Raw genomic sequence first — 22,612 nt, 5'->3', positions numbered from 1 at the left:
TAAGGTTGCAAGATCGGTTCCCCCGAGCTGACATGGTGAAAATCTGTCGTTCTGCCCCTGAACAGGCAGTTAACCCACTGTTCCAAGGCCGTCATTGAAAATAAGAATGTGTTCTTTACTGACTTGCCTAGTTAAATAAAGATTAAATAAAAGGTGTAAAAAAATAAAAATCGGCGCCCAAAAATATCGATTTCCAATTTTTATGAAAACTTGAAAATCGGCCCTAATTAATTCGTCGACCTCTACACTGTACCTATAGTTAGACAATCAGCCATCATATCTTTGAGGATTTACAGTAGTTAGCTCCCTTACCAGATTTGATGGGGTTGGGTGAGGGGTTTCCCCAGCCAGAGGTGGTCTTCCCAGGGTCTTCCCAGCCGGTGGGGGTCTCAGTAGGTTTCCCCCAGGCTGCAGTGCCGTTGTCCACCGGGGGGTCCGAGGGAGAGCCACCGTCCCAGCCAGACGATGGAGCTACACACAGGAAAACAACGGAATCAATCCATCAGTGAGTGGTTTGTTTGATTTATGTACTCTATAGGTTTATGAAAAATCGTAACGTTCCATTGGTAAAGGGTTAATATTTACATTAATGGTTAGTCATTTGTAAATGCATTATAAAACATTCATAAATGGGATATAGTAGTACTATAGCCAGTTAGTGCTTGCCAAATAGTGAGCCACTATTTACCTCCAGCTATTAACCATTTATAAAAGCACTTACATAAGGGTTCAATATTATACGCATTTGTATCATAATGGAACAGTATTATTATGTTCCTTTTTTTGTATTTTACCCCCTTTTCATGATTGCGATCCAATTACAATCTTGTCTCATCGCTGGAACTCCGCAACAGGCTCCCCAACATGACGTGACATGAACCGCCAAACCGAGTTTCTTAACAACCGCCCGCTTAACCGGGAAGCCAGCTGCACCAATGTGTCGGAGAAAACACAGTTCAACTGATGACCGAAGTCAACCTGCACAAGGAGTCACCCGGCCTGCCACAAGGAGTAGCTAGAGCGCAAAGAGCTGAGTAAAGCCCCCGAGCCAAACCCTCCGCTAACCCGGACAACTCTGGGCCAATTGTGCACCACCCTATGGGACTGCCGGTCACAGCCCGGGATCGAACCCGAGTCTGTAGTGACGCCTCAAGCACTGCAATGCTGTGCCACTCAGGAGGTCCTATGCAACCTTATTGTCAATGGTTGCATATGCACCATTTTTATTTTCTCACTTAAGTGTGATACATTGTTTCTCTTTCCCAGAAACGGTTGGTTTTCAGATCAATGGTCAACTACCCTGATGATTTGTGGTCAATTTAGCTATATATTCCAGGAATGAAGGCCTCATCTGAATATCTCAAGCCATATTATTGGCATGTTTGACTGGTTTCTGATACAGCACCTGCACGAATCTGCGCTTGAAATAAATACCTGGGACGTGCTCAGAATTTTGTGTTGATACTGACAATGTGACAGGGATTCATGAAGAATCAGAATGGACGTGGCTATGAGAAGTGTGCAAAGGCCAGACAGAAAAGATCACGCAAAGTAAACATTCACAAGATAAAAATGCAATTTTTAACTTTCGGATACAGAATTTCTGATGGATGATTTAGCTTGCTGCCCAGCTAGCTACGTAGCATCTGTCCTACCTAGGAAACATCTAGCTAGCATTAGGTGATCTCACGATACAAGGCCCCATTCATTCTTTCCTTTACACGGATCAGTCGTCCTGGTCCCTTTGCAGAAAAACAGTCCCAAAGCATGATGTTTCCACCCCCATGCTTCACAGTAGGTATGGTGTTCTTTGGATGCAACTCAGCATTCTTTGTCCTCCAAACACGACGAGTTGAGTTTTTACCAAAAAGTGATATTTTGGTTTGATCTGACCATATGACATTCTCTCAATCTTCCTCTGGATCATCCAAATGCTCTCTAGCAAACTTCAGACGGGCCTGGACATGTACTGGCTTAAGCAGGGGGACACGACTGACACTGAAGGATTTGAGTCCCTGGCGGCGTAATGTGTTACTGATGGTAGGCTTTGTTACTTTGGTCCCAGCTCTCTGCAGGTCATTCACTAGGTCCCCCCATGTGGTTCTGGGATTTTTTGCTCACCGTTCTTGTGATCATTTTGATTCCACGGGGTGAGATCTTGCGTGGAGCACCAGATCGAGGGAGATTATCAGTGGTCTTGTATGTCTTCCATTTCCTAATAATTGCTCCCACAGTTGATTTCTTCAAATCAAGCTGCTTACCTATTGCAGATCCAGTCTTCCCAGCCTGGTGCAGGTCTACAATTTTGTTTCTGGTGTCCTTTGACAGCTCTTTGGTCTTGGCCATAGTGGAGCTTGGGGTGTGACTGTTTGAGTAGAGGACAGAGGAGCCTCTTAAACTATAGTTTTGGCAAGTCGGTTAGGACATCTACTTTGTGCATGACACAAGTCATTTTTCCAACAATTGTTTACAGACAGATTATTTCACTGTATCACAATTCCAGTGGGTCAGAAGATTACATACACTAAGTTGACTGTGCCTTTAAACAGCTTGGAAAATTCCAGAAAATGATGCCATGGCTTTAGAAGCTTCTGATAGGCTAATTGACATCATTGAGTCAATTGGAGGTGTATCTGTGGATGTATTTCAAGGCCTACCTTCAAACTCAGTGCCTCTTTGCTTGACATCACAGGAAAATCAAAATAAATCAGTCAAGACCTCAGAAGAAAAAAATTGTAGACCTCCACAAGTCTGGTTCATCCTTGGGAGAAATTTCCAAACGCCTGAAGGTACCACTTTCATCTGTACAAACAATAGTACGCAGGTATAAAAACCATGGGACCACGTAGCGGTCATACCGCTCAGGAAGGAGACGGTTTCTGTCTCCTAGAGATTAACGTACTTTGGTGCAAAAAGTGCAAATCAATCCTAGAACAGCAGCAAAACCCTGTGAAGATGCTGGAGGAAACAGGTACAAAAGGATCTATATCCACAGTAAAATTAGTCCTATATCGACATAACCTGAAAGGCAGCTCAGCAAGGAAGAAGTCACTGCTCCAAAACCGCCATAAAAAAGCCAGACTATGGTTTGCAGCTGCACATGGGGACAAAGATTGTACTTTTTGGAGAAATGTCCTCTGGTCTGATGAAACAAAAATAGAACTGTTTGGCCATAGTGACCATCGTTATGTTTGGAGGAAAAAGGGGTAGGCTTGCAAGCCGTAGAACACCATCCCAACCGTGAAGCATGGGGGTGGCAGCATTATGTTGTGGGGGTGCTTTGCTGCAGAAAGGACTGGTGCACTTCACAAAATAGATGGCATCATGAGGCAGGAAAATTGTGGATATATCAAAGCAACATCAAGATATCAGTCAGGAAGTTAAAGCTTGGTCGCAAATGGGTCTTCCAAATGGATAATGACCCCAAGCATACTTCTAAAGTTGTGGCAAAATGGCTTAAGGACAACAAAGTCAAGGTATTTTGGAGTGGCCATCACAAAGCCATGACCTAAATCCTATGGAAAGTCTGTGGGCAGAACTGAAAAAGCAGGTGCGAGCAAGGAGGCCTACAAACCTGACTCAGTTACACCAGCTCTGTCAGGGTTAATGGGCCAAAATTTTCCCAAGTTATTGTGGGAAGCTTGTGGAAGGCTACCCGAAACATTCGACCCAAGTTAAACAATTAAAAAGTAATGCTACCAAATACTAATTGAGTGTATGTAAACCTCTGACCCACTGGGAATGTGATTAAAGAAATAAATCTCTATTATTCTGACATTTCACATTCTTAAAATAAAGTGGTGATCTTAACTGACCGAAGACGGAATATTTACTAGGATTAAATGTCAGGAAATGTGAAAAACTGGGTTTAAATGTATTTGGCTAAGGTGTATGTAAACTTCTGACTTCAACTGTAGAAGGGGACCATGAGACCCAATGTTGTATTTTAAATAGTTAATATCTTGTCAATTTCTAAGCTGACTTGTAAAAGTAAAGTGGAGAAAGACCCCACCTGTTTATCTGAATTAGTTAGGCTACATGAGTCACTGCCATTATCTCCCACCCCAATGTATCCTATTAAATTATTTTTTTGTTCTTACTATGTATTGCATGTTTGCGATTATATACTGTTATGTTTCCAACTCACTAATAAATGGCCACAAGGTTTCCACATTTTTTGATGTCAGCGCCTAGGTCAGCGCCTAGTCACAGAAAACCATAGCCATTTTCCAGCCAAGGAGAGGGCTCACAAAAGTCAGAAATACCGATTAAATTAATCACTAACCTTTGATGATCTTCATCAGATGGCAATCATAGGACTTCATGTAACACAATACAGGTTTGTTTTGTTCGATAAAGTTCATATTTATATCCAAACATTTCTGTTTACATTGGCGCGTTTTCAGAAATGCATGGTCTCAAACAAACATCCGGTGAAAGTGCAGAGAGCCACATCACATTACAGAAATACTCATAAACATTGATCTAAGATACAAGTGTTTAACATACATTTAAAGATAAACTTCTTAATGCAACCGCTGTGTCAGATTTCAAAAAGGATTTACGGCGAAAGCACACAACACGATTATGTTAGGTCTGCGCTTAGCCACAAAAACCACAGCCATTTTCCAGCCAAGGAGAGGGCTCACAAAAGTCAGAAATAGCATTAAAATTAATCACTCACCTTTGATGATCTTCATCTGGTGGCACTCCCAGGTCTCCAGGTTAGACAAATGTTCATTTTGCTTGATAATGTCCCTCTTTATGTCCAAAAACCTCAGTTTTGTTGGTACGTTTAGTTCAGAAATCCAAAGACAATGCGCACTCAACATCAAGACGAAAAGTCAAAAAAGTACAATAAAAGTTAGTAGAAACATGTCAAACGATGTTTAAAATCGATCCTCAGGTTGTTTGTCATAAATAAATCGGACAAAAGCTTTGTCAATAGAAAAGTAGAAACAAGAAATGCACGCTCCCGATCACGCGCAGGTCTCATGGCTGGAAATTTCCACTGGAATCATTGAAAGTGCTGTATCTCCCTAATTTTTCAGAGTAAAAGCCTGAAACAATGCCTAAAGACTGGCCACATGTAGAGGAAGCCATAGATATCGTGAACTGGGTCCTTAGTCTTTGTATGGTGGGGATAGGCTTTCAATGGAAAAACAGCCTTTCAAAATTTGACTTGAAAACCTACAAACCTCAGATTTCCCACTTCCTGGTTGGATTTTCCTCAGGTTTTTGCCTGCCATATCAGTTCTGTTATACTCACAGATATTATTTTAACAGTTCTGGAAGCTTTAGAGTGTTTTCTATCCAAATCCACGAATTATATGCATATCCTAGCTTCTGGGCCTAAGTAGCAGGCAGTTTAATTTGGGCACGCTTTTCATCCAAAATTCAGAATCCTGCCCCCTACCCTAGTGAAGTTAGCCAACAACGCCTTGCAGTCGGATGACGAACAATAGCCATACCAGGCAGTGATGGAACCAGTCAGGATTCTCTCGATGGTGCAGCTGTAGAACTTTGAGGATCTAAAGACCCATGCCAAATATTTTCAGTCTCCTGAGGGGGAATAGGCGTTGTCGTGCCCTCTTCATGACCATCTGCGTGTTTGGACCGTGATAGTTTGTTGGTGAGGTAGACATCAAGGTAAGTGGCATAAGGTACACTTTTAGCAGTTATGTTAACTCATTTATAAATGTTTATAGGTCTGTCACTTTAAAATAAGGTATACTTTATATGAGAGAAGATTCAACACTTTGTTAAACATGTTCAATCAATGAATGGTGGGTATGAAGACCAAAACATTCAAAGTTGTGACAGGATACCACCTCCATTGTTTCACTAAGCAATGGTACTACGGTTACCATTTCACACCAGGGCGTTACCCATACTTGGGACTATCACAGAGAAGTGGTAAGTGTGTTAATATAACCTGGTAAACTGTAATATGTTAGGAATGATGATTGAATAACATCCTGGATGTAAATTTGGATAGGGATCAGGGTTTCAAAGGTAGGTCAAGACACATCATGATTGACAGCCTCTTCTGTTACTGGGACAGAGCAACAACGCATCACACCCAATAGTGGTAAAATAAGTATTGGTCAAATGTGCAACTATTGAAAATAAGGTCTTATAAGTGTTTGTAAGTGCATTTATAAAATGGTTCATAACTAGAGGTAAATATTGGCTCACCATTTGGCAAACACTGAACAGTTATGGCACTATTTTAACCAATGCGATGTGACCGTTTATTAAATGGTTTATAATTAGGGATGTTAACAGTTAACCATTAACTTCTTTGGGGTAGGGGGCAGTATTTTCACGGCCGGATGAAAAGTAAACTGCCTGCTACTCAGACCCAGATGCTAGGATATGTATATCATTAGTAGATTTGGATAGAAAACACTGAAGTTTCTAAAACTGTTTGAACGATGTCTGTGAGTATAACAGAACTCATATGGCAGGCAAAAACCTGAGAAAAAATCCAACCAGAAAGTGGGAAATCTGAGGTTTGTAGTTTTTCAAGTCTTAGCCTATCCAATATACAGTGTCTGTGGGGTCATATTGCACTTCCTAAGGCTTCCACTAGATGTCAACAGTCTTTAGAACCTTGTTTCAGGCTTCTACTGTGAAGTGGGAGAGAATGAGAGCTGATTGAGCCATGGGTCTGCCAGAAGGCCATGTGCTCAGTCAGGCGTGTGCCCGTGAGAGTTAGCTCCGTTCCCTTTCATTTCTAAAGACAAAGGAATTCTCCGGTTGAAACATTATTGAAGATTTATGATAAAAACATCCTAAAGATTGATTATATACATCGTTTGACATGTTTATATGAACTGTAATATAACTTTTTTACTTTGTCTGGACCTAGAGCCTGCTCATTTGTATTACTGTCCTAAATGCGAACAAAAAGGAGGTATTTGGACATAAATGGACGTTACCGAAAAAAACTAACATTTGTGGAACTTGGATTCCTGGGAGTGCATTCTGATGAAGATCATCAAAGGTAAGTGAATATTTATAATGCTATTTCTGACTTTTGTTGACTCCATAACATGGCGGGTATCTGTACTGCTTGTTTTGGTCTCGGAGCGCTGTACTCAGATTATTCCATGGGGTGCTTTTTCCGTAAAGCTTTTTTGAAATCTGCGGTTGCATTAAGGAGAAGTATATCTTTAATTCCATGCATAACAGTTGTATTTCATCAACATTTATGAGGACTATTTCTGTAAATTGACGTGGCTCTCTGCACTTTCCCTAGATTTTTTAGAGGCAAAACATAACACTCCAATGTAAATAGATTTTTGGATATAAATATGAACTTTATCGAACAAAACATACATGTATTGTGTAACATGAAGTCCTATGAGTGCCATCTGATGAAGATCACCAAAGGTTAGTGATTCATTTTATCTCCATTTCTGCTTTATGTGACTCCTCTCTTTGGCTGGAAAAATGGCTGTGTTTTGTGACTAGGTACTGACCTAACATAATCACATGGTATGCTTTTGTTGTAAAGCCTTTTTGAAATCGGACACTGTGGTGGGATTAAAATGGTGTATAGGGCCTCCCGGGTGGCGCAGTGGTTGAGGGCGCTGTACTGCAGCGCCAGCTGTGCCACCAGAGACCCTGGGTTCGCGCCCAGGCTCGTAACTAGCCGCGACCGGGAGGTCCGTGAGGCAACGCACAATTGGCCTAGCGTCGTCCGGGTTAGGGAGGGTTTGGCCGGTAGGGATATCCTTGTCTCATAGCGCACCAGCGACTCCTGTGGCGGGGCGGGCGTAGTGCGTGCTAACCTTCGTCCATCCCGAGCCCGTATGGGAGTTGTAGCGACGAGACAAGATAGTAGCTACTAAAACAATTGGATACCACGTAATTGGGGAGAAAAAGGGGTAAATTCAAAAAGAAAAAAAATATATATATATATATTTAAAAATGGTGTATAATACATGTATTTGGCGCCCTGCACTTTCACTGGATGTTGGTCAGGTGGGACGTTAGCGTCCCCTTGAGGTTAATAGGCAAGCCGCCGAAAATACATTTGACCGGTCATGCTTATCGTATAGGTTAATTTGCATAATTCAATTGCCACCTGTGTATTTCCATTAGTCATCTTATTTATCACATGCATACAGAGCCTAGTTTGAGGAGCGGTGTAGCCTACCACCTGTCAGACAGCTTACAGTGCCTAGTTTGAGGAGCGGCGTAGCCTACCACCTGTCAGACAACATACAGAGCCTAGTTTGAGGAGCGGCGTAGCCTACCACCCGTCAGACAACATACAGAGCCTAGTTTGAGGAGCAGAATAGCCTATCACCTGTCAGACAGTGCTAGAGCAGCTCCTCACTGGGGTACAACCTGCTTTTGTAAGCCCAGTCATTGCACAACAAATAACAATTCTAAATGCAAGTATGTGTTAAAAACATGACGAACACGATTAAAAAGGTAGCCATTTCTATTTCTCAACTCTCAAAGCACGCCTCTTATTTGGCATTTGAGTATATAGGCTATAGTCAACAGTAGGCATGCCACCAGTACGTCACCCACCACTTTGCAATGTGAGCTTGAGGCAGTTATTTGAAAGCTGAACCTTTTTACTTAACTTCAAATAATGAGGCATGTCTTACCTTGCTTCAAAGTAGCCTTGCAAAAATCCATCCATAGAAACATGGAGGCAATTATTTTAGAAAGACTTCCTGATGCCATTAACCAGCACTTCTAAACGGTTCTATTGGTTTTCATATCAACTTTCTTTCATTGTCCAGAAGTCAAAGGCACAATCCTTGTCATATTGGCAACACATCCTAGTTGTTGTTACAGATTCCCCATCTTGCTACATTTCTAACGCAGATTTTCATGTCTGTCACATATGGAACAGCTTACATTAGGTACGGTGTTTCTAAATTGCGGGAAATGACTTTTTATTAGCAGCTTCATTACAGGAGTTGCATGTTCAATCATAGGCTGTAGCATTTTGCCTGTAAGACAACATGCTTGCTATTGTTGAATGTTCCATTAAGCTCTTAATGAAAAATTTCCGGAAAAGGTGAAGGGAGAGGTTTCACTCACGGCAAAATCTGTTTAAAACAAGCCAAATGCGTTTCTGTGTCGCCTGCCTTCCAGCCTTGGGACAACTACCATTGTCAGGGCGGTGAAATAAACATCTCAACATTATACACATACCGCTTGATAGTATTTTCTTTTGGACACGCCATTTTACTGTTTGAAGAAAATTTAACCGTTTGTTAACCAGTCCGGTCCATTAGTCGGCAGCAAAATTGACCAACATTTGAATCCCTATTTCTGATGGATTTACAAATGATTAAATAATGATTCATAACAATTATAACCCCTTTACAAATGGAACCTTATGGTAAAGCGCTACCAAAAAAATGTAAAGGAAAATAGATTTAAAGGTTTATCAATTATGGATTTAACATCAATCCTTCCTTCCACTCCGCATGTCTATAAGATAATAGGCTCCATCTCGTATTCACACATCAATACGAACAGCTCAGATTCATCATAAAGTATAGCACATTAGCCAACACCAATTTTGGTCTCTTACCCATCCCTGGAGCTTTCCCAGGGTTGATGTCCCTGCCTCCCATCCCAGTGGGCTGCCTCCCAGGCCCAGGGTTGATGTCCCTGCCTCCCATCCCAGTTGGCTGCCTTCCAGGCCCAGGGTTGATGTCCCTACCTCCCATCCCAGTGGGCTGCCTCCCAGGTCCAGGCTGCTGTAGAGCTGGTAGCCCCTGCTGCTGTTGGGTCGGTGGTCCTGCTCCCTGGCCCTGCATTTCCGGCTGATGACCAGCAGGAGAGCCATTCTTCTCCCACAGGTTGACAGTCTTCTTATTAAACTGGCTGGGGTCTCCCCAAGCTGATGTCCCATCGTCAATGTCCATCTTCCGGCTAATGAATTGCGGTGAAGGTTCCTCCCACCCGCTGGACTCTGGTCCTTCCCCTCCCCCAGGGCCACTGGGGATGGGTCCGGCAATCCAGCCCGAACTGCTTTGGTTCTGGTGCTGGGCACCCGGTTGTCTCACCCAGCCCCCTCCTCCCGGTTCCAGCGCTTGTTGCGGTGGGGGCTGCGAATGTTGCTGCAGTGCCATGGCGCCTTTCACAGAAGCCGTCTGGCTGTTTGGCATTGGTGACGGGTGCATCTTCCCACCTCCACCCCAACGTCCCTGGTGGGGTTTGGTGCATCCCATGTCCCCCCCCACCCCTCCTCCGCCGCCCCCACCCGTACCTCCTGCCCCCCAGGATCTCCTCGGGGCTCCCTCGTCCCAGCTACCCCACGTACCAACTTCTGAGTCTCCCCCACCGGAGTTACCTCCACCTTTCCTATCCTCTCCCCATCCTCCACCACTGGATTTAGGTTCTCTTTCCCCCCAGTCTCCCCCACCCCTGTCCCTCTGCCCACCCCACCCTCCTCCATCCCGCCCCATCTCCTTCCATCCTCCTCCTGTCCCCTTCTCCTCCTGGCCACCTCCCCAGCCACCAACTCCTCCTCCACCTTGGTTACCCTGTTGTCCATTATCTCCCCAACCTCCTCCACCACCACCTCTACTTCGTTCCCTCCCACAACCCCACTCAGACCCTTCGTTCCCCCATCCTTTTCCTTGACTCTCCCCTGGTCCAACCCCACCCCAGCCTCCTGTAGGCTTCCCCTGGCCTGGTCCAAGGCCGCCACCTATACCTGCTCCAGTGGTCATTGACCCAGATTGAGTGACGCCAGGAGGGTTTTTCATGTTGGAGCCTAGGGGAGGTGGCCCTTGGCTGGGCATGGAGTTGCTGCCACTACTGCTGCCGTTGTTACCAACCTCCCAGCCCTCCCCGGAGCCACCAGGGGTCCCCAGGGAAGGGTTGGAGTTCAGGTTGGGAGCTGAGCCAGGGAGAGGGGTAGGAGCCATTGGATCAGTAGTTGTAGCAGAGCCAGTGGAGTATTGAGAAGATGGACCCATGGGAGGTGAAGCGTTTTGGGATGAAGCAGACGACCCAGACCCTCCTTTTCCTGGTTCTAGGTCCCAGGCCACATTCTGTCTGATCTGGGTCTGGCCCCAGCCCGTGTTGGAGAGGACGCGTGGGTCCAGGTCACTGCGGCTGAGCATTGCCTGTAAGGCCACGTCAGGGTTGGGCGGTGGGGGGTGGGAATACCGGTGGTGACCGTACCCGTGGTGCTGATTGCCGCTGCCTCTGGAGTTTCCCCCACCGCTGGATGAATTACCTCCTCTACCACCCTTGCCCCCCCCCCACTCCCCTGTGTCCCCCCCTGCCACTCCGTCCCCCTTCTGATTGTCCCAAGCTCTTGTCGTAGTGGTGGATGTTGTCGGAGAGGAAGAGGCGGCAGGGGGGTTGCTGCCCCCACTGCTGCTGCTGCTACTGCTGCGGCCTCCGACACCACCAGCCTCCCCTCCTGGATTTCCACCTCCACCCATCCCACCTGAATTACCTCCCCAGTCTCCAACTGAAGACCCTCGCTCCCCTCCTGCACCCCCTCCCTGAGATACCCCGGGGGTTTGAGTGCTACCCCCCCTTCCAGCGCCCCAGGATTTCCCTCCATTACCCCCCTGAGCGCTGTACTTCCATCCCGAGCCTCCACCACCCTCAGCAGCTCCCCCTTCCCAACCATCAGTCCTTGAGGCACCCGTTTTGGAGTTAGCAGCAGGGAAAGGCTGGCCTCCCCAAGAGGAGGATGAGGTTTGGGAAGCAGCGAGGTTCTCTCCACCATTGCCTCCTCCCCCACAGTCTGTATCGGCTCCCACCCCTGTCCCCTCGTTTTTTGGTCCTGCTCCGGTCTCCAGTGCCGCTCCACCCCAACCCCCATCCGACGTGTGCTCTCTGTCTCTGGATTGCATTTGGTGAAGTTGGTGCTGATGAGCGGATTGATTCACAGCTAGAGGTGGGTTCCCCAGGCCCGGGGCAGACAGAGACCCAGCCAGGCTCTGGAGAAGGGAAGGGGGGGGGGCACCCTCAGAGGAAGCTACCCCAGCCCCATCCTGCTGCACCAAAGCAGGCCAGGCGGAAGGGTTGGCATTTGGGTTGAAGTTGGCACCAGGGATCACCCCACTGCCACCAAGGGATCCATCAGGGCCCATTGGCAGAGGGGAGGCTTTGGGAATGGAGGGCACTGATGTCCCTGGAGGACCCTGTGAGGCAGCAGATCCCCACACCACACTGACGGACAGCATACATTCATTGGGCGTTGAGAACGAGGAAGTGGGTGATGGGGGACTGCCAGGATCGCCACCTTTCCGCAAGGCACTGCTGTTCGGCACTCCACCACCGCCCTCACCCGACGAAGCACTACCACTTCCTGTCCCCGAAGCTTCACCTCCTCCTGCTCCATTCCCGTCGCCAACGGCAATGCTAGGCCATTCCTCCAGGTCTGAGCCGTCCACGATGACCTTCTCCCTGCCCTGAGAAGAGGGCAGGCTGCCAGAGCCAACCCCCCACGTGGAATTTGCATAATTGGAAGAAGTAGTAGAAGAAGCAGCGATTGATGAGGAGGATGAGGTGAGGGGCAGTGAGGGTGCAGCTGGACCCACATAGCCTGGACTAGAATCTGGACAGGAAACAACATAAAGGCACATTATTAAAACGGAAGGTTAAATAAACATCTACTGTTGCCCAATTGTATAAGTCTTGGACACATAAATAACTTTTTTTTAACAAAACATTATACCAAGAATCAAATAGGAAGGTATAGGATTCACTTTTAAAGTATTTGAACAGTCTAAACTTGCATGATGCTCCATGTCGGAACTCGTTCCAGACACCTACCTGAGGCAGCAGCCATGGTTGCATTGGGGCAGTCTCCCCCTCCTCCCCCTGGCCCGGTGCCTCCCCCCAGTAGCATGGAGGACAGCGGCGGCTGGCCCCTCTTCAGTAGCACTTTGTGGTCTTGCTGGCAGCGGAATCGCGGGGGCACTTCGCGGGGCATGTAGCGCTGGGAGGCCTGGGTGCCTGCTGCGGGGGGCTGTCCGTTGGCCACCGCCGGCCGCTTCGCATTGTTCCCACCCTGGGGGGGGGCGACGCCTGCAGCCGCGGTGGCAGGGGAGGGGGACGCCGAGGGGGTGGGTCCAGGGCTGGGGCAAGCAGAGCTGGGGGCGGCAGGAGACTGGGTGGACGAGGGCTTTGTCAATTCTGGCACTGCATAGCGAAGGAGAAGAGAGTTATAGAAGTCATTAAGTTGCATAGAGAAAATAAATGGTGTGAAATTGAAAGGAAAATGTCCTGACGGATAATAAACAGTGTACAAAACATTAAAAACACCTGCTCTTTCCATGACAGACTGACCAGGCGAATCCAGGTGAAAGCTATGATCCCTTGTCATTTGTTAAATCCACTTCATAAATCAGTGTAGATGAAGGGGAGGAGACAGGTTAAAAGAAGGATTTTTAAGCCTCGAGACAATTGAGAAATGAATTGTGTATATGTGTCATTCAGTGTGTGAATGGGCAAGACAAAAGATTTAAGTGCCTTTGAACCGGGTATGGTAGTAGGCGTCAGGAGCAACGGTTTATGTCAAGAACAGCAACACTGCTGGGTTTTTCATACACAACAATTTGTGTGCATCAAGAATGGTCCACCACCCAAAAGGACATCCAGCCAACTTGAGGAAAGCATTGGAGTCAACATGGGCCAGCATCCCTGTGGAACGCTTGACACCTTGTAGAACTAAATATTAGAAAGGGGTTCTTAATGTTTTGTACACAGTGTACAGAATTGCATGTAGCCATCATCTTCATTTGAAATAAGGGCAGCAGGTAGCCTAGTGGTTAGACTGTTGGGACAGTAATGAAAAGGTTGCTTGTTTGAAACCGCGAGGTGAACAAAAAAAAAATCTGCCGTTCTGACCTTGAACAAGGCAGTTAACCGCCACTAACAACAACGGCAGCCCCCCGCACCTCTCTGTGGGGGTTGGGTTAAATTCAGAAGACATTTTTGTTGAATGCAATTAAACAACGGGCCAGACCGGGGTTGAAATAAATGCATATTTCAAATAATGTGGCCGAATATAGTGCCGTGAATAAGTATTTACCCCTTTTCTGATTTTCTCTAGTTTGTATATTTTTGATTTTAAACCAAAACCTAATATTAGATAAAGGGAACTGGAGTTTACAAATATCAAAAAATATTTTATTTCTTTATCTAACAAAGTTCCGCAACACCCAATTCCCCTGTGTGAAAAAGTAATTAATTGGTTGTGCCACCTTTAGCTGAAATTACTGCAACAAAATGCTTTGTGTATTTGTTGATCCGTCTCTCACATCGCTGTGGAGGAATTTTGGCCTACTCTCAGCGACATTTGAGGGTTTTCAAGCAGATAGCATTGTTGATTTCACCAGTCACATTATGAAGCTTGCTGGTAGTCCCCAGTCACATGCTGTTTGTTTACAAGCACACAACGACGGGAGACTGGAGCCTTGATTCACTTCACTGTTGTGCAGCACACACCAGGTTATCTAGTTTCAGTATGGAAATTACAACTAAATGTTTGCCAGCTAGATACAGTATCTTATAACTATTAAGTTAACTGTCTAAAATGTGCTAAATGTACTGCAGATGTGCATATGGTTTGCTAATGTAGTGGTTAGCTTTTTGTTAAATCAAGCTTCTCTTGGTAACCGCAGAGAATACCCTCCTGGATCAAGAGCCTTGCTATCTAATATTTGTTTTGGGTGTGCAGCAAACTGAGTAGCATTTTTTTTGTTACTTGTATAACTTTATGCGATGGGATGTCTGTCTTGCAAATGGTTTGTCAGAGACGGTTTAAAATGTTTGCAATGCGCCCGTTAGCATTTAACTAATATCCTCTATAGGATTTTACAAGTACTTGTTAGCAATGCTAAACTTCAAATAACAGCAAGAGGCCATTGTGTTCATCCCGAGATATTACCAAATATCTCGGGATGGCACAAGGTCGGCATGAGGGTATGACCATCTGGATACCGCCCAAGCCTAATTTGAAACTATTTTCTACTTATTTCCCCTAGGGCCATACAGAGCTGGGTTCAAATACATGGGAGTATTTCAACATTTGTATTTGGGGGAAAAACACTTGTCTGTGCAAGTGAGAATTTTTTAATACAGTACCAGTCAAAAGTTTGGACGCACCTACTCATTCAAGGATTTCTTGATTTTGACTAATTTCTACATTGTAGAATAATAGTGAAGACATCAAAACTATGAAATAACACATGAACTGTACTAACTACAAAAAGTGTAAAACAAATCTAAAAATATTTTAGATTCTTCCAAGTAGCCACCCCTTGCACACTCTTGGCATTCTCTCAACCAGCTTCACCTGGATTGCCTTTCCAACAGTCTTGAAGGAGTTCCCACATATGCTGAGCAATTGTTGGCTGCTTTTCCTTCACTCTGCGGTCCAACTCATCCCAAACCATCTCAATTGGGTTGAGGTCAGGCGATTGTGGAGGCCAGGTCATCTGATGCAGCACACCCATCACGCTCCTTCTTGGTCAAATAGCCCTTACACAGCCTGGAGGTGTGTTTTGGGTTATTGTCCTGTTGAAAAACAAATGAGTCCCACTAAGCTCAAACCAGATTGGATGGTGTAACGCCGTAGAATGCTGTGATCGCCATGCTGGTTAAGTGTGCCTTGAATTCTAAATAAAACAGACAGTGTCACCAGCAAAGCTCCCCCAACCCTCCTCCATGCTTCACTGTGGGAGCCACACATGCAGAGATCATCCGTTCACCTACTCCGCGTCTCACAAAGACGCAGAGTAGGCGGTTGGAACCAAAAATCTTTAATTTGGATTCACCAGACCAATTGACAGTTTTCCACCAGTGTTTTCCACCAAAATGTTAATACATACAGCATTTAACAAAAAGTAAAGTATTTTTTTTTGGAACTGAAGTCTCATAAGTTAGGAGTCCATTGCTCGTGTTTCTTGGCCCAAGCAAGTCTCTTCTTATTGTGGTCCTTTAGAAGTGGTTTCGTTGCAGCAATTCGACCATGAAGGCCTGATTCATGCAGACTCCTCTGAACAGTAAATGTTGAGATGTGTCTGTTACTTGAACTCTGTGAAACGTTCATTTAGGCTGCAAACGGAGGTGCAGTTAACTCTAATGAACTTATACTCTGCAGCAGAGGTAACTCTGGGTCTTCCTTTCCTGTGGCAGTCCACATGAGCCAGTTTCATCATAGCACCTGGTTTTTGCGACTGCACTTGAAGAAACGTTCAAAGTTCTTGACATTTTCCGGATTGACTGACCTTCATATCTTAAACTAATGATGGACTGTCATTTCTCTTTGCTTATTTGAGCTGTTCTTGCCATAATATGGACTTGGTCTTTTACTAAATAGGGCTATCTTCTGTATACCACCCCTACCTTGTCACAACACAACTGATTGGCTCAAGCGCATTAAGGAGGAAAGAAATTCCACAAATTAACTTTTAACAAGGCACACCTGTCAATTGAAATGCATTCCATGTGACTACCCCATGAAGCTGGTTGAGAGAATGCCAAGAGTGTGCAAAGCTGTCAAGGCAAAGGCAAAGGGTGGCTACTTTAAAGAATCTCAAATATATTTTGATTTTTTTAACACTTTTTTGGTTCCTACATGACTCCATGTGTTATTTCATTGTTTTGATGTCTTCAATAATATTTTACAAAGTAGAAAATACACTGCTCAAAAAAATAAAGGGAACACTTAAACAACACAATGTAACTCCAAGTCAATCACACTTCTGTGAAATCAAACTGTCCACTTAGGAAGCAACACTGATTGACAATACATTTCACATGCTGTTGTGCAAATGGAATAGACAACAGGTGGAAATTATAGGCAATTAGCAAGACACCCCCAATAAAGGAGTGGTTCTGCAGGTGGTGACCACAGACCACTTCTCAGTTCCTATGCTTCCTGGCTGATGTTTTGGTCACTTTTGAATGCGGGCGGTGCTTTCACTCGAGTGGTAGCATGAGACGGAGTCTACAACCCACACAAGTGGCTCAGGTAGTGCAGCTCATCCACTTGTGAAGGTGGTAAATTACATTTTAATGGCATCGGACCGAGGCTCTGCATCTGTCCTCGTGCTCCTAGACCTTAGTGCTGCTTTTGATACAATCGATCACCACATTCTTTTGGAGAGATTGGAAACCCAAATTGGTCTACACGGACAAGTTCTGGCCTGGTTTAGATCTTATCTGTCGGAAAGATATCAGTTTGTCTCTGTGAATGGTTTGTCCTCTGACAAATCAACTGTAAATTTCGGTGTTCTTCAAGGTTCCGTTTTAGGACCACTATTGTTTTCACTATATATTTTACCTCTTGGGGATGTCATTCGAAAACATAATGTTAACTTTCACTGCTATGCGGATGACACACAGCTGTACATTTCAATTAAACATGGTGAAGCCCCAAAATTGCCCTTGCTAGAAGAATGTGTTTCAGACATAAGGAAGTGGATGGCTGCAAACTTTCTACTTTTAAACTCGGACAAAACAGAGATGCTTGTTCTAGGTCCCAAGAAACAAAGAGATCTTCTGTTGAATCTGACAATTAATCTTAATGGTTGTACAGTCGTCTCAAATAAAACTGTGAAGGACCTCGGCGTTACTCTGGACCCTGATCTCTCTTTTGAAGAACATATCAAGACCATTTCAAGGACAGCTTTTTTCCATCTACGTAACATTGCAAAAATCAGAAACTTTCTGTCCAAAAATGATGCAGAAAAATTAATCCATGCTTTTGTCACTTCCAGGTTAGACTACTGCAATGCTCTACTTTCCGGCTACCCGGATAAAGCACTAAATAAACTTCAGTTAGTGCTAAATACGGCTGCTAGAATCCTGACTAGAACCAAAAAATTTGATCATATTACTCCAGTGCTAGCCTCTCTACACTGGCTTCCTGTCAAAGCAAGGGCTGATTTCAAGGTTTTACTGCTAACCTACAAAGCATTACATGGGCTTGCTCCTACCTATCTCTCTGATTTGGTCCTGCCGTACATACCTACACGTACGCTACGGTCACAAGACGCAGGCCTCCTAATTGTCCCTAGAATTTTTAAGCAAACAGCTGGAGGCAGGGCTTTCTCCTATAGAGCTCCATTTTTATGGAACGGTCTGCCTACCCATGTCAGAGACGCAAACTCGGTCTCAACCTTTAAGTCTCTACTGAAGACTCATCTCTTCAGTGGGTCATATGATTGAGTGTAGTCTGGCCCAGGAGTGGGAGGGTGAACGGAAAGGCTCTGGAGCAACGAACCGCCCTTGCTGTCTCTGCCTGGCCGGTTCCCCTCTTTCCACTGGGATTCTCTGCCTCTAACCCTATTACAGGGGCTGAGTCACTGGCTTTACTGGGGCTCTCTCATGCCGTCCCTGGAGGGGGTGCGTCACCTGAGTGGGTTGAGTCACTGATGTGGTCATCCTGTCTGGGTTGGCGCCCCCCCCCCCCCCCTTGGGTTGTGCCGTGGCGGAGGTCTTTGTGGGCTATACTCAGCCTTGTCTCAGGATGGTAAGTTGGTGGTTGAAGATATCCCTCTAGTGTTGTGGGGGCTGTGCTTTGGCAAAGTGGGGAGGTTATATCCTTCCTGTTTGGCCCTGTCCGGGGGTGTCCTCGGATGGGGCCACAGTGTCTCCTGACCCCTCCTGTCTCAGCCTCCAGTATTTATGCTGCAGTAGTTTATGTGTCGGGGGGCTAGGGTCAGTTTGTTATATCTGGAGTACTTCTCCTGTCCTATTCGGTGTCCTGTGTGAATCTAAGTGTGCGTTCTCTAATTCTCTCCTTCTCTCTTTCTCTCTCTCGGAGGACCTGAGCCCTAGGACCATGCCCCAGGACTACCTGACATGATGACTCCTTGCTGTCCCCAGTCCACCTGGCTGTGCTGCTGCTCCAGTTTCAACTGTTCTGCCTTATTATTATTCGACCATGCTGGTCATTTATGAACATTTGAACATCTTGGCCATGTTCTGTTATAATCTCCACCCGGCACAGCCAGAAGAGGACTGGCCATCCCACATATGCTCTCTCTAATTCTCTCTTTCTTTCTCTCGGAGGACCTGAGCCATAGGACCATGCCCCAGGAATACCTGACATGATGACTCCTTGCTGTCCCCAGTCCACCTGACTGTGCTGCTGCTCCAGTTTCAACTGTTCTGCCTTATTATTATTCGACCATGCTGGTCATTTATGAACATTTGAACATCTTGACCATGTTTTGTTATAATCTCCACCCGGCACAGCCAGAAGAGGACTGGCCACCCCACATAGCCTGGTTCCTCTAGGTTTCTTCCTAGGTTTTGGCCTTTCTAGGGAGTTTTTCCTAGCCACCGTGCTTCTACACCTGCATTGCTTGCTGTTTGGGGTTTTAGGCTGGGTTTCTGTACAGCACTTTGAGATATCAGCTGATGTACGAAGGGCTATATAAATAAATTTGATTTGATTTGATCCAGGATGGCACATCAATGCGAGATGTGGCAAGAAGGTTTGCTGTGTCTGTCAGCATAGTGTCCAAAGCATGGAGGCGCTACCAGGAGACAGGCCAGTACATCAGGAGACGTGGAAGAGGCCGTAGGAGGGCAACAACCCAGCAGCAGGACTGCTACCTCCGCCTTTGTGCAAGGAGGAGCACTGCCAGAGCCCTGCAAAATGACCTCTAGCAGGCCACAAATGTGCATGTGTCTGCTCAAATGGTCAGAAACAGACTCCATGAGGGTGGTATCACCGTACAGGACGTTTGGCATTTGCCAGAGAACACCAAGATCGGCAAATTCGCCACTGGCGCCCTGTGCTCGTCACAGATGAAAGCAGGTTCACACTGAGCACATGTGACAGTCTGGAGACGCCGTGGAGAACGTTCTGCTGCCTGCAACATCCTCCAGCATGACCGGTTTGGCGGTGGGTCAGTCATGGTGTGGGGTGGCATTTCTTTGGGGGGCCGCACAGCCCTCCATGTGCTCGCCAGAGGTAGCCTGACTGCCATTAGGTGCCGAGATCCTCAGACCCCTTGTGAGACCATATGCTGGTGTGGTTGGCCCTGGGTTCCTCCTACTGCAAGACAATGCTAGACCTCATGTGGCTGGAGTGTGTCAGCAGTTCCTGCAAGTGGAAGGCATTGATGCTATGGACTGGCCTGCCCGTTCCCCAGACCCGAATCCAATTGAGCACATCTGGGACATCATGTCTCGCTCCATCCACCAATGCCACGTTGCACCACAGACTGTCCAGGAGTTGGCGGATGCTTTAGTCCAGGTCTGGGAGGAGATCCCTCAGGAGACCATCCTCCACCTCATCAGGAGCATGCCCAGGCGTTGTAGGGAGGTCATACAGGCACGTGGAGGCCACACACACTACTGAGCCTCATTGACTTGTTTTAAGGACATTACATCAAAGTTGGATCAGCGTGTAGTGTGGTTTTCCACTTTGTTTTTGAGTGTGACTCCAAATCCAGACCTCCATGGGTTGATACATTTGATTTCCATTGATAATTTGTGTGATTTTGTTGTCAGCACATTCAACTATGTAAAGAAAATTTAATAAGAATATTTCATTCATTCAGATCTAGGATGTGTTATTTTAGTGTTCCCTTTATTTTTTTGAGCAGTGTAATAAAGAATAAGGAAATACCCTGGAAAGAGTAGGTGTGTCCAAACTTGACTGGTACATGCCAATACTTTCCAAATGTATTCCAATATTCAACTACTTGTGAGAATGACAGAAGAGGGAAAGAAACTGTTGTTTATCTGCTGGATAGTGTGTCACTGCAGTGACAAAGCACAAAACCAATAGCATAAACAAATAGTCTAGGTCACCCAGAACTAAAATCTTTCATAACTGTGTCAGATGCTTGATGAAGTTCTGGGGAGAGACGTACATGTTAGAAAATGTACTTTAGAGATTAGCAAGGTCTCCACCCCTCTGAACGGAAACTCAAGACAGTTTCGGGCCAATCTACCCTCCCCTTGCAAAATTCAAAAGAAGCGAGCACCTGCGAAATCGTGATTTGTCCAAACAACCAGTAATGAAAAATCTGCATACTGGAACAAATTTCCTCATTAGTAGTCTTATCCCAAAGTTTGTCGACAGATGTTACCATTTATGTCACGTGCATCTGTCTACAAGAACTTATCAACAAACTGAAGGAATAAGACTCAAACACAAAAATTGCTAGTGTTGAGAATGACAAGACCGGCATAAGCTGACAGAAACAGGTGGGACCTTGTGAACATAGCAACCAGGTGAATCTAGCAGAGGATACAAAGATACTGCTCACCTTTGTTTTTTTGCTCTGCAACCTGAAACAAGACAAACGTACATCAGTTGCCAAATATGGAAATATTACAATAAACGCAAGAAAACATGAATGTGCATATTCTTATTCATTAATCACAAACAGCACTGTTTGAACAGCACAGGGGTAGGCACGGTTATTTGAGTACTCAAATATCCAAACGGATGATAGTGTTAGATTACTTGGGATAGTATAATTTATTTGAAAGGCTTTGCCTAAAATTCTATAAAATTATACATGACATTGCTACATAGCCTATAAGGATAGAGCTTTACATTTAAAATGTTATGAGTTTATGAGTGTGGCCCATAAAAATAAAATAAAAAGTCACCAGTAGCCTTCACACGTGTAGCTTGTTGTTACTGTCGGTCAATCAAAATGGCGCTACAGTCAGAGGCTTCATGTGTAGCAAGTGAAGAGGGAGATTTCTAATCAATGCAAAACAAAATTACATTTACGGAATTAAGTTGGCTAAATGAGAAGGAATTTACTACAATGATCAACCAACAGGTAGGCTGTCATATGAATGGAGTTATTGTAGACAATGGACAGAGAGTGCAGCAAAAGAGCCTCAAATAGCCTTGCCACTGTAGCTTGCTAGCTGGCTAACAGCTGTTTCTTTACAACGATTTGATGAAGTCAAGACAGGCACTACCAGATGGTACGATAGATAACCTATGGCAGCAACAAGTTGGTCTAACTATCGCGAGTCGATTTGGCTGCTCCCCCCCTCCCCATGCAGCACAGCGGCCCTCTCGAGTCGCGTAAGCACGTCTCCATTCAAGTAAAAAAATGTACACAGGTGGGCGATGAAAACCAGTAAAATGTGTGGCAGTGGCATTGACTCGTTAAGAGTACTGTGGTCTGGACAGAGTGCCAGGCATAACAAGACTAATCGACGATCTAGTCATTAAATGTAATTTGTTGAGACTTGTGTGTATTGCATACAACTTTGAAATACTGAATGTGCCCCAGCTGGCCAGGCCATCACAACTAGGTGAGATCATGTAGACAATAATCTGGGTCATCAGAGTACTTGTGTGCAAACTTCAGTTCTAAGAAAATGGTAAGACTGCAACAAATTAAACTTGCCATTTTTGTTCTCCACCTTTATTTAAGCATCATTCAGTGCAAAGTTGGATGTTGGCATGGAAACATCTTTACCTTCTGAGAGGCTTCCCTTTTCCTTTTGTCTTCTTTCTTCCTTTTTTTGTCTTCCATGAACTACTGCTCCCTTTCCTGATACTCCTTTCTGGGGGAGAGAAGAAAAACACATGGCTAACCACAAACCAGTGCAACAGTCCTTAGAACAATCAGTGTTCCTTGTGCCGCCACAATTG

The 22,612-nt window shown here is 45.4% G+C and overlaps 1 protein-coding gene across 7 annotated transcripts in view; it reads right to left on the bottom strand.

The window, feature by feature from the left end:
• Window positions 1–22,612, bottom strand: part of LOC139382055 (trinucleotide repeat-containing gene 6B protein-like) — a 56,129-nt gene that overhangs the window by 30,260 nt on the left and 3,257 nt on the right. For all 7 annotated transcript variants that reach the window (XM_071126014.1, XM_071126017.1, XM_071126020.1 and 4 more), the window contains exons 2-6: window positions 22,437–22,524; window positions 21,255–21,276; window positions 12,787–13,155; window positions 9,572–12,568; window positions 313–471 (exon numbers count right to left, since the gene is read on the bottom strand). In XM_071126014.1, coding sequence (XP_070982115.1) covers window positions 313–471; window positions 9,572–12,568; window positions 12,787–13,155; window positions 21,255–21,276; window positions 22,437–22,493 — 3,604 coding nt within the window. In that variant the 5' untranslated portion in view covers window positions 22,494–22,524. The remainder of the gene's footprint in view (window positions 1–312; window positions 472–9,571; window positions 12,569–12,786; window positions 13,156–21,254; window positions 21,277–22,436; window positions 22,525–22,612) is intronic.

Source organism: Oncorhynchus clarkii, chromosome 23 (assembly GCF_045791955.1).
Source record: "Oncorhynchus clarkii lewisi isolate Uvic-CL-2024 chromosome 23, UVic_Ocla_1.0, whole genome shotgun sequence".
In the NCBI taxonomy this organism is placed as follows: Eukaryota; Metazoa; Chordata; class Actinopteri; order Salmoniformes; family Salmonidae; genus Oncorhynchus; species Oncorhynchus clarkii.
This window is presented reverse-complemented; position numbering and strand designations above follow the sequence as displayed.